Raw genomic sequence first — 17,026 nt, 5'->3', positions numbered from 1 at the left:
TCCTTGTTTTTGGGAAGCCTGGACTGGAGTGGGTGAAATGGATCCAAATTCGGTCTCCATTGCCATGGTGACCTGTACGTGGAAATCTATTTTGGGGTTTTTAAGAGCCCCGAAAGAGAGCAGGAGCGCGGTCGAGCTGTGGTGCATGCATCATTTAGCAAAAAAGACTTAAAAAAAAACCTCCAAATCTCTGACAAGCAGGAAAAGCCACATAAGATGATATCTATCTGAACTTTGTGAGCATTGGTTAAAGCATGTAATTTAAGATCCTTTGGGAGAAGTTCTCCTATTATACTCGGTTATGTGTCCATCCGTGTTGTACGCTGTACGAATCTGTGACTCTCTGAGTGTACAAAAAGGGTCCAATTTTGGTTCCGTTTACACTCAGACATTTGCAGTGTCGTGGGTGAGATGCACACCTGTCGATGTGGAGTGAAATTCCACTGGAGCCCCCCCATACTATCACCCACATCTCTGCCTGAACAATAGGTACAGTAGATACACCTTTACTGAATTCACAGGGGGAATTCAGTGGTCATTGCTGCAGACAGTACCGGAGTCATGGTACAGGTACAGAAAAAGAGATTACAAAGAGTGAAAAATGATTAACATAATAATAATAAACGGAATGCACAGGAATTAGTGATAGATTTTGGAACGTGATTACTCACCACATGGAGACTTGAATTCATGGATGTATAGGCCAATATTCCATTCCTAAGCCAATCATTTTTAGGAGACTCTTTGTGTCTCCATAGTGAATAAAGCAGGCTCTTTGTGTCTCCATAGGGAACAAAGCAGGCTCTTTGTGTCTCCATAGGGAACAAAGCAGGCTCTTTGTGTCTCCATAGGGAACAAAGCAGGCTCTTTGTGTCTCCATAGAGAACAAAGCAGGCTCTTTGTGTCTCCATAGGGAACAAAGCAGGCTCTTTGTGTCTCCATAGGGAACAAAGCAGGCTCTTTGTGTCTCCATAGCTGGTCATCAAATTATTGGCTTAGGGATAAAAAATAAAAAATAAGTCTCCATGAGATGAGTAATCGATAGAAAAAACGTTATCTTTTTGGTGAACTTTCCCTTTAACCACGTAAACCCCTGTAGTCTCAGAGAACTGAACTTGAGTTACGGTACTCAAGTGTACTTAGACCACTTTTTCCGTCCACACCAGATCTCCTCGCCAAAAATAGCGCATTGTGAGCTTGTAGATCGGCTATTTTTGGCTCTCGTTCCCCCGCAGCATAGGGACGGCGCTGCCGGGGTTCGAGTGGTTAAAGGAAATGGGCGAAGGCGTCCTTTTATACGGCCCCACGATCATCATGACCGCCAGATGAAATCAATGCCCTCCTGTCGTTTTAATGCTTCCATTGTTTGGTTTCCCAGGGCAACCGTGGCAGGACAGGGGTGGTGGTGGCGGCGTACATGCACTACAGCAACATATCAGCCAGGTGAGTCATGCAACGGTCTCCTTTTATGGCGCCGATCGCTCGACAAATACAACTGATGGTCCTGTGGGTTTCCCTTCCTACTGTTGATCCTCCAATGAGCCCATCGTCATCTATGATTACTAGTATCATGTTATTATACTTGCATGGATATTTAATCGTTTAGTTCTGACATCACCAGCAGTTATTATTGCACACCTGTCTGCCCTGGAATGGGGTCGCCTCTTTTGTGATTCTTCCCAAGGTTTTTCCTGACAAGATGGCCGCCAGGTCGCAGTTACTGTCAAAACCTCCACCGGCTGTCAGTCTGTCACACGTCACACTTTTGCCCTACTCATATCCATGCCGAACTTTGCACACACACACTCCTTGGCTGTTAAACCACCCCTCATTCATCACATGGCCCCCTTCCAGCGCCACCATAAGGCCGATTCTTGCAAAACACATTTTTGGACACTGCTCTTACAGATTTTGGCCTAAAATCATGCAAAGCGGTACACAGTATCTCTTAAGTCATGTCATCAACATGGATCTGTCCCATTTCCCATATTCCCTCCTGATTGGCTACGACTGCCTTCTAAAGTTTGTGTATGCGACGTGACTGTCGCTTATCTCCCGATTAGGGAGTGTTACTGGTGTTAAAGTCAACATGACATCAGGCATCCATAGGAGGGCCACTATTAGACCCTGTCTTATTTCTTGGGAGTTCTGCCTTGCCTGGTTGAGGCTCAGGAGGTTTGTTTCCCTCTCTAGGCCAGCAGAGTGCGCAAGTACTGCGTTCAGTGTTAGGGCTGTCACAATTATTATATAATCGTCTAATCGCAATTCTTTGACATAATTGTGATTATTTTTCATAATCGTCATAATCGTTTCCATGTTGAAAAATGTTCATTATATATATTTTTTAAAGTCAAAAATAGTGGAAATAGCAGATCTACAAGCTCACAACTGAGCTTGTAGATCGGCTATTCCCAATATCAATGTTCTTTTTGAAGTCTGAAGTTATCAAATATGTCAGTCATTTCTTTATATATTTAGGTTATGTGTCATATCCACCATGTGCAACTTCAAAGCCTTAAAAGCCAAACAGAAATGTAATTGTCAACGACAAAAACACAATTAAATCGTTAATCGCAATTATTTGAGTGACAATTAATCGTCATGTAAAATGTCATAATCTCGACAGCCCTATTGGGTGTATCTGTGCGTCCCGCGTGTCTGGGTTTACGCCATCGAATGGGAAAACCCTTGAAAAAACACAGACACCAACAAGTGCGACCTGATATAAATAAAAAGTTGGCACCTCGGCAGAGTGCCGCCTTGCCCACACATACATACTTGCCCGCTCTGCTGGCACACAAGTAGGCCATACATGGCCACGAGTGCACAAGGCACAAGTTGGCACCTCAACAGAGTGCAGTCTTCTTTAAACATGGGCCCGTTCCCACCGTAACAGTGACGAAGTGCCGTACAAATTAAAACCACACACTAGAAACCAACTTAAACCGACTGTCTGCTGTAAAACACGTTGTGAGGCAAACGTGATTCCCGGCACTAAATCGTTTCGTTTCATCGAGCAAGAGCATGCAATAGCCTGGCTCCAGACCGTAGACCCCGCCCATTCTCTGAATGGACTGACGCTTCACGCTTCAGTCTGATGATCAGGCTAGCGGTGCAACGCAATATAAGCTCAGCCCAGAGCCTCGAGGTGACCTTGTGAGTCATTGAGAAAGAGACAAAGAGAGGCAGAGATAGAGAGACAGACAGACACACAGAGAGAGAGAGATAGAGAAAGAGAGACAGATAGGGGGTAGTCTAAAACCAAGTGAGCAGAAGCAATGAGCTGAGGCAAGACAAAATAAGCCCATATTGTTCATCACAAGACCCACATCTGAAGACGGGCTGGAGACAGAGGCCGGGGGGGGGGGGGAGTCAAGGCAGTCATACTGTACTGCACAAGGCCGACAGGGCTGGATAGCATGCGACTGGGGAACAATAACAGCAATATGAATATCAAAAGGATTTCATGCGATAGTTAGGAGTGGAATGCGACGACTTTCATCAAACGACAGCAGATCACAACACTCACATCGTAACTCTTCCTCTGCTCCTTTTCCTGTGGCCGGTGGTCACTTTAGCTTTTCGCTTCGCTTCGTTATATCTGAAAGGAATGCTGTTCGCGTGAACCCAAAGAGACTCTAAAGCCTAATTGACGTATCCTCCAAAAACATCGGATCTACAAGCTAACGACGCATCGTGGTGCGGCGCGTTGTTAGCTTGTAGATCCGTTCTTTTTGGAGAGCTTAAAGCTGACATGCCTGTTGCACATGGGGTTTTCCCCACCCAGTTGTTTGTGAGAGAACGTTGTTTTGGTCAGAGGAGAAGTTAACTCAGGTCATTCTCCTGTTGAGGAGTCAATAGGCTTCTGTCAGCTTGCAAGGACATGCTTCTATTGCAGGGGTCTTCAACAGGGGGTTCGGAACCCTTGGGTAGCTAGTACAGGGGGTCCTCCAAATCTTTGTGTGATAGAAACTTTTTTCTCCTTTTTTATATTAACCACTTGTATCCAGCGTCCATATCCTATGAGAACTTTAGCCAAAAATAGCAGATCTACAAGCTCACAACGCATTGCAGCGCGAGGCGTTGTGAGCTTGTAGGTCGGCTATTTTCGGCAAAGACGTTTGGCGTAGAGAGGAAAAAGAGCAGACTAAGTACAGAGTGAAAGGTCAACTTTATTAAGTATTGATGGTTCGAGTGGTTAAATATCTGAAAACACAAATTGACATGAATCCAAAATACACTGATGATTGTGCTGTCAAACAATGAAACTATGGAATCTATGAAAGGTTGTGGGGGTCCCTGCTTCATCTCTCTCTCAACTAAGGGGTCCTTGGCCTGAAAACATTGAAGACCCCTGTTCTAATAGAGAACTTACATTCAGTACAATGACTCACATCGTTCGCAGACATGCAAACAGCTTTAATAACATGATGAAGCTTACAATAAGTTACAATCAATGGATTGAACATTGGATTGGACAATTACTATCAACTTTGCCTGATTTTAGGGCAAAATATGTAGGAGTGTCCAAAAATGTGTTTTTAAAACATCGGACAGATGGTGGCGCTAGATGGGACAGATGCATTTTGATGACATGACTGTAGAGATACTGTGTACCGCTTTGCGTGATTTTAGGGCAAAATCTGTAGGAGCAAAAATGTGTCTTGCAAGAATCGGCTTCATGGTGGAGCTAGAAGAGGGCCATGTGAGAAATGATTGGCAATGTTTGGCATTGATCGGGGCAACGGTGGCGGAGATATGAGTAGGGCAAAAGTGTGACGTGTGACAGACAGACTGACAGACAGACAGACAGCCGGTGGATGTTTTGATAGTAAGAAGTTACAATCAATAGATTGAACGTTGGTTTGGAAAATTGCCATCAAGATTTTTGGGAGAAATAATAATGAATGCACCTTTTAACTTGAATGTTTCTTTCTTGTAAATAACTGATGACACAATATAATGATTAACCACCCAAATCCTCTATTCTTTGTAACACTAATGTCTTCACCAGAAATTCTGAATTTGGCCACGGACCCCCATCTCAAAATATTTAGTTCCAGGGACCCCCCATAAGCAAAATTTTAGTTACAAATGTTCGCTTAAAAAATTCATATATTCAAAGATTTTCACACATTTTCACGACTTTTCAAAAATAGCAGCTCTACAAGCTCGCAGCGCGGCACTGAGTGCTGCGCTGTGAACATCTGCTATTTTTCAATAGCTAAAGTACAAAATAATGAAGGCCCCACCACCTTGGGCCCTAGTAAGTCAGTCCCACCCCTGCTTTATGATATTCCTAAAGCGGGGCCAGCGGCAGCAGAGTGGTGTGTAAACATGTGTTTCTGTTGGCATGCAGCGCGGACCAGGCCTTGGACAGGTTTGCCATGAAGCGCTTTTATGAAGACAAAGTGCTTCCCGTGGGTCAGCCGTCCCAGAAAAGGTCAGTGTTCCCTCACTTCCTGTTTGTGTTATCAGGAGCTTGACCCCAGTGTTAATTTCGTCGACTAAAACTATGACGATTTTTTTTTGTCGACTGCAATTCTTTCACTGACTAAAACTAAATAAAACCGAAATAAAAACTAAGCTGTGATGACTAAAACTAAGACTAAATATATTGACAATTTCGTCAACAAAATAAAAACTAGACTAAAACATTATGGAGGGACTAGTGGAGAAGAGAGTCATTTTATGTTTGGTTGCTCTCAGGTGTTGCATGCTGAAAATAGACGATCTACAAGCTCACAACTGCGACGCGTTGCGAGCTTGTAGATCTGCTATTTTCAGCATGCAACCAAGTGTAAAATCAGTCATTACGATGGCCATCAAGGCCTGCCAAAATACATTTCAGTTGACTAAATCAACTGCAGATTTAGTCGTCTAAAAACGTATGATATTTAGTCGACTAAAATTAGACTAAAACTAAAACTTTTCAGGTGACTAAATTATGACTAAAATTAAATGACATTTTATTCAAAAGACTATGACTAAAACTAAATCAAAATGTGCTGTCAAAAACAACAATTCTTGACCCCATGTCAACTGTCCCGCAGAGATATCTGTCAGGATACACCGTCTCTGTCGGGCCAGAAACCTCCTATCTCCGTTCTCAATATTTGAACTTTTTGAGTTTTTCCGTAAATGTACGCCCAACTTCATCATACTACACTACTACAGTGTCACACAAAAGCATCAAAAGTATAAGATCCACAAGCTGAAAACACGTCGCTTAGCGACATGTTTGGAGCTTGTAGATCTGCTTCTTTTGAAGCAGACATGTATGCTTGAATCCTGTAACAGTTTTGGACATGATGTTTCCACTCGACAGAGACAATGTGAAAACTATAACTACAGTGTATTGATTGATTGATCGATTGATCAATGATGATGATTATTAAAAGTGAACTTAGCAGTCAAAGGTTATGCTAAAATGATGACACAAAAAAGCCCAAGGGGGCTTGTTTTCATTGTGGTACTCAAATGATCGATAATGCATACATACAATAGCCTACAATACAAACCATTGGAATAAAAGCTCAGTAGAATCACAAGGTATATTTGCAGAGAAAGGAGAGCTAGGGGACATGCATATTTGCCATTGTCCTCAGGGGCGTCAATTGGATATGGCAGGGGTATGCAGCTGCCATACCCTGGGTCCAGGGGGGAGAATAAAAGTTACTTTTAAATATAAATCCATGAATGTCTCTTTGTCTATCTGTGCCTGTTATGTTGTTAAATTACATTAAAATGCTAAATTTTACAAAATGGTCACTTTAACAAGGTATTATAATTATATTCTCTACCCTTGTATTCTCCCCATCTTGACAGCATGGTATATTCCCAGGTTCTGCAGGTCAGCTGCACAGGTGCAATTCATTATTGTTAATTGTGGCACGTTTACTATTTTATGCCAAGAACAAACCGTAGAAACGGGGGAAAAATAGAATGTACTTCTTAAAATAAATGTATCGTGCCTGTTGCTAAGGTATGGCAACATATGACTGGTGCTTCGGCGCGTGCAAGACACCAGTCATGTTGCCATACCTTAGCTTTTTTCTGAACTGACGCCACCAAGCACTACCTATAACTAGTTGTAGTTTTAGTGCTTGGTTTCACCAGACACTAAAACTATAATGATAAATAGAACTATGTTGTTCCCCATTGTCTTTGTTATAGTTGTGGTGTCTAAGAGTCAATAAAGGGCTGCCCACAGGATTTATTAAAGGGAAACCAACGTTTCGAGCTGGTATGGTCTTAAAAATAGTTCTGTATACAGTATATAAAGAAGGGAGAGAGAAGGATGAGGCTGGCTGCATGGCCACTGCTTCAGGCACCCAAAACTGGTGGCAAGCAAACTAACACTGTGCCAGGCAAGCTAGGGCACAGCCAGGAAAGCTAACAACGCTGCAGAGCTCAAGACCCTGATGCTAGACAGGAGGGTGTGTGGAGGGCAGCGATTCAGGACTCAAGAGTCACGAGTTGGTGTTGGCACTCTCGCGTCGAATAGAAATGGTAAATCATAATTCAGATTATACAGTATAAACAAATATAATAATCGAGGAAATATTGATCTCCAGGATTGATTGATTGATTGAATATTTTACTAGTCACAACGATCAACATCACATGTACAGTAGTCACATTTAACATTCAACATTGAGCAGCAAGCAGTCCCATGGGTCTGTTGTTGTTTGCGTGTTGACTGGCATAGTGCTACCCTCCGTCCTGTCCTCACACACTGTAGGAGAGATTAGATTACGGCTCTTTGGTTACAGTACACAGACAGACGCCCTCATGGCCCGTTGTTGCTGAAACATGAAGGATCCTGCTACAATCTGATCTGTCATTCCCCTGTCCTCCAATCTGATCTGTCTGTCCTGTGTCCCGTGTCCCGTGTCCCCTGTCCCCTGTCCCCTGTCCCCTGTCCCCTGTCCCCTGTCCTGTCTCAGGTATGTGCAGTACTTCAGCGGTTTGCTCTCCGGACACATCAAGATCAACAACAAACCTCTGTTCCTCCACCACGTCATCATGCACGGCATCCCCAACTTTGAGTCTAAAGGAGGTACGGTACGCTGCCGCAGTAGGCCGGGGGTTTTGATTGATTGATTGATTGATTGAATACTTTTATTAACACGTTTGAAAATGGTACGGGAGTGCAGATACCTAAAATAAAACATAAAGGGTGAAAAAAAGAAAAAAAGTGGTTCTCTCACATTTTAATTTCACGGACTCTGAGAGTGCACAGATGGAACCAAATGGACCCAATTGGTTCCATTTGTACTCTCTCAGAGTTACAGACCTGTAAGGGTATTATATCGCTGTTGTCGGGTGGGAACCTTGTATGTCCAAAACCGTTTGTTTTTCTAAACTAGTGAAAACAGCTGATCTACAAGCACACAACGCCTGTTCTTGTAGATCTGGTGTTTTCACTACTTTTGTGCGACAGCCTTGTCTGATGAAGCGCACACATTTGAAACTTGGAGATACAAAGTTTCTGCCCGACAGTGACTATATATTATTTCTCACATTTGCACGCAGAAATACATTTCAGTCAGACACGAGATGAAACCCCTGTATTGCTGTGACATTGCATTGTATTTAGTGGTCTCCACAACAAGCATGACAGACTGTGAGATAACAAAACCACCTTGAAGCAGATGCACAGTTATTACATTGACATGATGACAGACATAAGGGCAGAACCTAAAGATACACATACTGTACATTAAAATAATATGATGATACACTATATGAACCTGCACCGAATGACATGCGGCCATAGTGAAACCCTGAATGCTACGACAGCCAGGGGGAGGCTGTTGGGCAGAAACCTTGTACTGTACCTCCATATTTCAACTTTTCATGTTTTTTTAAGTTTTCCTTTCCCATAAATGAATGTCCTACAGTACTATGTTGCACAAGAGTGTTGTGGAAAAACTAGCAAATATAGCCGATCCACAAGCATATCGCAATGTAACGCGTTGTGAGCTTGTGCTATTTTTGGAGAAGAACAGCCGAAAGTGGTTGCGTCTGTCTGTGTGTTTTATAAATATTTATCCAATGAAAAGTATTAACGAGATTGTGACTACATAATAATTGCTACAGATCGTTTGGAACACATGTTCTTTTTTTCCATTTCATGTCAAATGTAACCGTGTCGGAAAGACAAGGTTTCCACCCGACAGCACAGCGAATGTCGGTCTGCTTAAATAGACAGCGTAGGTCAGGGGTCTTCAACAGGGGGTCCTGGACCCCTTGGGGGTCCTTAGAGTTACTACAGGGGGTCCCCCAAATCTTTGTGTGATAGAAGCTTTTTTCTCCTTTTTTATATCAACCACTTGAACCCTAGTGTCCATACTCTGAGAACTTTAGCCAAAAATAGCAGATCTACAAGCTCACAACGCCTCGTGCTGCGATGCGTTGTGAGCTTGTAGATCGGCTATTTTCGGCAAAGAGCTTCGGTGCAGAGGGGAAAAAGCGCAGACGTACAGAGTGTAAAGTTTATTAAGTATTGACAGTTCAAGTGGTTAAATATCTGAAAACACAAATTGTCATGAATCCAAAATACACAATGATCGTGCTGTCAAACAATGAAACTATATGGAATCTCTGAAAATGTTGCGGGGGTCCCTGCTTCATCTCTCTCTCAACTAAGGGGTCCTTGGCCTGAAAACGTTGAAGACCCCTGGCGTAGGTTGAAACGTCGGGGCATCGTAGATAGTTCAGGCGATGGTTTTTGCCGTTTTAATTGGGCATCTGTTCTGGTTCCCCAGGTTGTCGACCGTTTCTCAAAATCTACCAGGCGATGCAACCGGTCTACACGTCTGGCATCTAGTAAGTACTGACCAACACATGCCAGCACATAAATGCACGTGTGTGCACACCCACACACACACATGCAGCCTTGACAAGATTCCAGTGATGGTGAGCCCATAATGGCTCAATAACAAGAACCCTTATTTTCCTTTATAATCCCCTCCCCTTCTAACACGCCTAACCCCCTCCTGAACACACACACACGCACGCACGCACGCACGCACGCACGCACGCACGCACGCACGCACGCACGCACACACACACACACACACACACACACACACACACACACACACACACTGTCCATCCTGTGGGTTTACGCCAGGGTTCCCCAATAGGCGGCCTACTGTCTGGCCCCCACCAACCCCAGTAATAATGGTGGTATAAGAGCAGCAACAGCACTAGTATATCGTCCTTGTCGGCTGGAAATCTCGTATCTCCAAATTTGTACGTTATTTCGCAAATCATACAAGGCCGTCGCACAAAAGTAGTGAAAACAGCAGATTGCCTCGCAAAAACAGCAGATTGCCTCACAATGCCTCACAATGCCTCGCACCGCGAGGCATTGTGTGCTTGTAGATCGGCTGTTTTCACTAGTTTAAATAATTGTAAAAAATTAAATTCAAAACAAACGGTTTTGGACATACAAGATTTTCACCCGACAACGACGATATCTGAACTGTCGCTGGAGTAGCAGGAACGCCGCCGTCGCCCCCTGCAATGTTGTGGCCCTTGGCTTGGTACCCTAGACATAATTAGGCCCTTGGGGAAAACTATGACGTGCCGGTGTCATTTGTAACCGGTGAGCCAGTGGAACGGGCAGACAGGCATCATCCGTGGCAGTGGTGTCAAAAGTACTCAAATTATTTGACGGAGAGGAGAGCTAGAGCTGAGAGGCTGGTGTTGCCCTGGGGTTGGTACGGCGCGGGCACACAGGGCAGTACCTACTGTACCTCCATTTCCTATTTCCGCGCTCCATACTTTATTTTCCATCTCACCTCCCTTACTTTTTGCTCCCGGGGTCCATGAGGTTATAGCCTCATTATGTCGGACATGTATGTTAAATAAAGCATGCTGGATTAAGACGCCCCCCCCCCCCCCCCCCCTTTAATCCTCCCATGCTTTGTATTATTGTCGATGCATGCAGGTACTGTATGCACTGTAGCTTAGCAGCACGGTAGAGAACAGGACCTAACCACGTGAAACCATCGGTACACACCCAGGGGCGTCACAAGGGGGGGGGAGGTGGGACTGAGTTACTAGGGCCCTTTGGAGGGGCCTTATGTACAGGCACACACTGCGAGCTTGAAGATCTTGTAGATCTGCTATTTTTGAAAAGTTTTGAAAATGTGTGCAAATATTTGAATATATGTATTTTTTAAGCGAACATTTGTAACTCAAATGTTGCTTCTGGGGGGTCCCTGGAACTAAATATTTTGAGATGGGGGTTAGTGGCCAAATACATATCATTTTGGGGGTCCTTCACATGAAAAGGTTTGAGTTCCACTGACATAGAAACATAGGTTTTTCCAAAAAACCTTAGAAGGATTTGAAATATTCAAAGACGACTTGCACAAATTTTCACGATTTTTCCAAATAAATAGCAGATCTACAACCTCGCAGCGCGGCACTCGGTGCTTATAGATCTGCTATTTTTCAATAGTTAATTGTTCCCATTCTAAATGGGTTAAACCCCCTCCCCCTATGAAGAACATTCATGCGGGGCCCGCAGTGAATCCTTGTACTGCAGGGCCCAGAATTTGGTGTGACACCCCTGTACACCCCTACAGGGTTTCCAGACTTGCAACCCCTTCAGGCCCCAAATCACGCTCCCCTTCTTCACCCCTCTCTCTCTCTCTCACATGCCCTCTATTAGCACTGGCCAGCCTTTGATCCCGCTCTCCAAGCAAGACAATCATGTAGACACTAATACCCCCGCTGAAGGGTGGCTAATGACTGACCGTCCTGGGCATGATGTTTGACCGGTCATGTGGGGGAGTGCATTACATTCACTTGTTTATGCCTTTGAGACCCGAGCACTCGCGATTCAATAAATGTCTTCTGAATCTTCTATCAGTGGGTCTCAATCTTTTTCTTTTTTTTTTTTAATCAAGAACCCCCAGAATTAAATGTATTTGGCCACGTACCCCTTTTTGATTGATTGATTATTGTATTAGACAAAATGGAGAACAGTACAAGTATAGTCAATACAATTGAAATGTAGTACAGTACAAGTACAGTTAAACACCCTGCCTAAGGGCTCGAAAACACTGTACGATTTTGCGTGGTCTGCGAGTCATCAGATTATTAGAGTATTTCACACTGCACAAGTGACTTTCTTGAAATCGGCTCGTTGTGGTATTCGCCGACAAGATTGATCACCGACAGATCACCGACAAGGGGTCACACACTGCCAGATATTTCACCAGGATGCATCCCCGATACATATCCAATATTACATTTGTTTTTATTCTAATTGTGCACGAGAGTGGGCGCCAATGATTTTCCTCTCTCGCTGTGTGTCGCTGTGCGTGCGTGCACACACACACACACACACACACACACACACACACACACACACACACACACACACACACACACACACACACACACACACACACACACACACACACAGTGCACGCTGCACGTGTTCAATGTTTTCATAATAACACCAGCCATAAGCTGCTGCGTGGTTTTATCAACATATTATGAGATGCGTTGGTTTTATATTGCTATGAAACGGCATCTATATTATTATGATGAAAGTCATGAAACAGCAATATTACTAGTGATCTATACGCTGGACAGTCCGCTGCGTAATAATGCCCTCTCCAGGCTCTTCAGTCTCCAGCTCTCCTCATGTTAAATTCTCTCTCCCTTTCTTTCTCTCTCCACTCCGCTCCGTGCATCTCCATTTGACACACAGAGAGAGAGAGAGAGAGAGAGAGAGAGAGAGAGAAATAATGGTTAAAGTGGATAAAGATGTAAAGTGACACAGATCTACAGATTATCTGTATGCTTGTTTGTTTGTTTGTTTATACTGTATGTAACCATTACATGTTAACTCATTCTTAGCCAAATCGCCTTTCATCGCCATTTTGAGGACGCCAAACCGTGCCAGATCGCCAAACGTCGCCTTGGGGATCATTTTCTGATGATTTTGGTATTTTATTGACATTTTTTGAGCTATAAATGACCATTCTAGCTTCATATAAGCTTCAGCAAGGATTCTGCGATGGAAGTGACGTCATCGCCGGAAACCGGAAATCGAGCGTGTCAAACATGTACCCGAGCATATATTTTACATTGGAAGCCATTACAGCAACTCGGCTCTATCTCACGTTCTAAACGTCGGATCTTGATCCGGTTTGAAGGCTCTGTGCGTCAATTGGGCATCTAAGGCACATAGTCGATACTTTTTTTTTTTTTTTAAGAGCGCGGATGGCGTGCACGGGTCCCGGGCCGTTCCATGCTAACGCTAATGCTAAGTGAATGGACTGGTTGATAATTTGAGGCCTTCTAGCAATCGCCAGATACCTTAATCGCTGGCGACATCTAGTGTACACTATATAGACTACAGCCTACCAAAATGTCATGCATATAAGGGAGATCTACTGTGACTCTGAAAAATTTATAATATTCCTGGCAGTATAGGCGCAAACGCATATTGTAAATGGCTGTGTAAAGGGTTATTCCACTTTTTTAAAAAAAACATTTTTTTTTTCCATTTTATCGTCTAATCAGGCTTTTATGAACACCCTGAACAGATTTTAATTTGCTTGATTCAATATTTAGATATTTGATGTAAATGTTATCAGGCCTTAATTCTTTGGGAAAAAGGAAAAAGTAACATGCAATAAAAAAAAATATATATATTAAAAAAAAAATTGAAAAATGTTATTGAAAAAAATACGGCCTGCTCACGTATTAGGAGGGTATTATGAGTCACCAGAAAAAATAATGGGTGTTTTTAATGAATCTATCATGGTTAAAATGGAGTTTGAAGTTACAATGGGTGTGTATGGGGAGAAGCCCTGGAGGAGGAGGGTCTGGTAACATTTACATCAAATATCTAAATATTGAATCAAGCTAATTAAAAACTGTCCAGGGTGTTCATAAAGGCCTGATTAGACCAACAGTTTTGTTTAAAGTGAAATATCCCTTTAAATTGTCCGGCTCCACTATGCACACGTCTGCAGTGATTTGTCTTCGGGAGGCTTCGTATTAAATGCTGTTATTTTTTTATTTTTTTTGTTGCAGCAACGTTCAGGGCGACAGCCAGACAAGTATCTGCATCACCATAGAGCCTGGCCTGCTTCTCAAAGGAGACATTCTGGTAAGCACGGCACACGTTTGGCTATTAGGGTGCAACAGTTCACCCAACATTCGCCTTTTAAACATACCAGATATCGTCTCTGGTCGGTTGGAAACCTCATTGTGTCCAAAACCGTAGCACAAGGGTCCTCAACAGGGGGTCCTCAGAGTTACTACAGGGGGTCCTCCAAATCCATGAGTGATATATATATATATATATATATATATACATATACACATACACATGTATTTTTTTTATTAACCACTTGAACCCTAGAGTCCATATTCCGAGAACTTTACCAAAAAATAGCCGATCTACAAGCTTGTAGATTGGCTATTTTTGGCAAAGAGCTTTGGTCTAGAGGGGAAAAAGAGCAGACTAAGTACAGAGTGAAAGGTCAAGATTTTTTTTTTTAAGTATCGACGGTTCAAGTGGTTAAATATCTGAAAACGCAAATTGACATGAATCCAACATGCACTGATGATTGTGCTGTCAAACAATGAAACTATATGGAATCTATGAACAGGTTGTGGGGGGTCCCTGCTTCACCTATTTCTCAACCAAGGGGTCCTTGGCCTGAAAACGTTGAAGACCCCTGCTGTAACAGATCCACAAGCTCGAAACGCGGCGCGAGGATCTGCTAATTTTGATGCTTTTGTGTGACACTGTCGTTTGATCGAGCAGGGCGTTAGTTTACGAAAAAAAACACTCCGAATATGGAGATAAGACGTTTCTGCAACGATATCTAAGAGGAAGGAAGGAAGGAAGGAAGGAAGGAAGGAAGGAAGGAAGGAAGGAAGGAAGGAAGGAAGCATGCGTGCATGCATGCATGCATGCATGCATGCGGGCCGGCTATATTTGTGTACCAGTAACGAGGGAATCCTATTTACTTAGCTCACTTTGTGTCCAGGTATGGTATGCTTGTCCTGTTACGTTTTATAGTTTCCATTCACAGAATAAATAGGGCTATAAAAACTGTGGGAAGACTGTTGGCTTGGGTCCTGCATCTCGCTCTAAAGACCCTCATTAGCACACGATATGTTTGCTGTAAAATATGATGTCAAAAGTGCCAGCTGAGGTATACTTCCTCTCGAGGCATCTCGGAGATATTACGAGGTACAATTTAGCTGCACTACATTTTGTTTAAAAAAGTAACATTTTACAGTTGAAAGAGTTTCTTTTACCTTTCGAGAGGTGTTTCATAAATGGAAAATGCATCTTTTACATCAGTGCACCTATAACGTATCCAAGCGAAAACCTCGGGCCGACTGCCTCGCACCTCCTTTTCTCCGTCGCATTATTGTTATCTTGGCGCACACACGCCCAGGGGAGTTTAAGGCAAACGAGCTGAGTGCGTCAGCACCTTTTGTTGCTTGTGCTGCGTCACGGCGGCCATAGTGGTCCTCGGGACTCAGGAATACTGCATTACTCCGGCATGCAGTGTTTCAAGGAGGGAGAACTTAATGCTTCAGGCCATTCCGTTTTTGGCCACCCCTGATTCAGCGTGTGTGAGAGAGCAGGGACGTGCAGAGAATGTTAGAGAGGCAGGGGCTGAGAGCTTGGAGGTCTGCTATTTTCAATATTCGATACCACACTAAACTAAGCATAATCAAGTCAATACTGGAGATGTGGCGTAACGGCATGGATTTCTACACAGAGATGGCAATTCTTTGGCAGTGCAATGCATTCAAGTTCAGGAGAGTTTGGACAAGGCAATTCTCTTGAATGCTGCCTTCAGTTATGGCATGGAAACGGGGCATTTGCATTTCTTTCACCATAGTTAAAAACTGCATTCGTGGTCTGGAGAGGGCACTTTTTACAGACGGATAAAAGGGCAGCCCCCCTTTCATGTCTATGTGTGCACTTGCCTGTGAGAGAGAGAGAGAGAGTTTCTGGGAGCCAGTACTTGTATCTCATCCTCTGTCTTAAAGGGGGGGGGGGGGGGGGGCTAATGGATTCTGCTGAGCACATCATCTGACCATGCAGATGCCTGCTCATGCTTGTTATTCAGAAAGCGTGCACACCTTGTGAGCCGTGCCCCGCGGGGGGGGGGGGGGGGGGGGGGGGCGCAGTGGCTGTGTTTTCATGGTGCCACATTCGTTAAAGCTCAGAGATCCTGTGTGTGTTTATTTGGCGGATAGTGATTGGGCTGATTAACTGACCTCTTGATGAAGTGAACAATTATTTACTGTGTTCCAGGAAGAAAATAAATCGGTTTCAAGAAAATCATTCTGGGCAATTTCTATGTGCTGTATCTCAGGGCATTGGGCATGCCACGATTCACTCAACTCACGATACGATTTGAATCACGATTTTGTGATTTTTTACCACCCAAGCTATTAACTCGTTTGCTGCTATTTTAAACATAGGCTGAACTGTTTTCCTGCCAAATTGTCCTTACCTTTTAACGTTGGCACATGCACGCATCGTGCACGATCTGTGCGCGACTCATCTAGTAGACGTGTAGACTCGATGACAGCTTTCGAATAAAAAAACCCCCATTGAAATAGACATATCCGTTGCCAGGCAGTATCCCTGCTTATCCGCCAGTGTTTACATGAAAAAACATTGGAAACAGCCAGCTGTGCGCTATGGTAACACGTGGGCACGTTCGCGCACATAGCAGACGATATGTGCACAGATCATATGCCAGGCGGGTAGAGGAATCAAACAGCTACCAAATAAAAAAAAAGCGTGAAAAAAGACCATTCTATGGCCGTGCAGCTCCTTCCTTTGTTTACAAGGAAAACCTATGGGCCTGGAGCTATGATTGGCTCTCAGACCGGATATGGAAACCTAGATCCGGTCTAAACCGGAAATACGACCGGATACAGTTAGGAGGCGGAATCGACTATAATCAGCGAGCATACTTTTAATCGTTTCATAATGATTAAA

At 43.6% G+C, this 17,026-nt stretch overlaps 1 protein-coding gene across 1 annotated transcript in view; it reads left to right on the top strand.

Moving 5' to 3' along the window:
- tns1b (tensin 1b) overlaps positions 1 to 17,026 on the top strand; it is a gene marked incomplete at its 5' end in the record, with an annotated part of 487,320 nt that overhangs the window by 341,711 nt on the left and 128,583 nt on the right. The window contains 5 exons of the mRNA XM_080752851.1: positions 1,379 to 1,443; positions 5,360 to 5,443; positions 7,950 to 8,062; positions 9,774 to 9,834; positions 14,077 to 14,152. Of these exons, the coding sequence (XP_080608977.1) occupies positions 1,379 to 1,443; positions 5,360 to 5,443; positions 7,950 to 8,062; positions 9,774 to 9,834; positions 14,077 to 14,152 (399 nt within the window). The remainder of the gene's footprint in view (positions 1 to 1,378; positions 1,444 to 5,359; positions 5,444 to 7,949; positions 8,063 to 9,773; positions 9,835 to 14,076; positions 14,153 to 17,026) is intronic.

Source organism: Nannobrachium achirus (genome assembly GCF_963921795.1).
Source record: "Nannobrachium achirus genome assembly, chromosome: 22".
Lineage (NCBI taxonomy): Eukaryota > Metazoa > Chordata > Actinopteri > Myctophiformes > Myctophidae > Nannobrachium > Nannobrachium achirus.
This window is presented reverse-complemented; position numbering and strand designations above follow the sequence as displayed.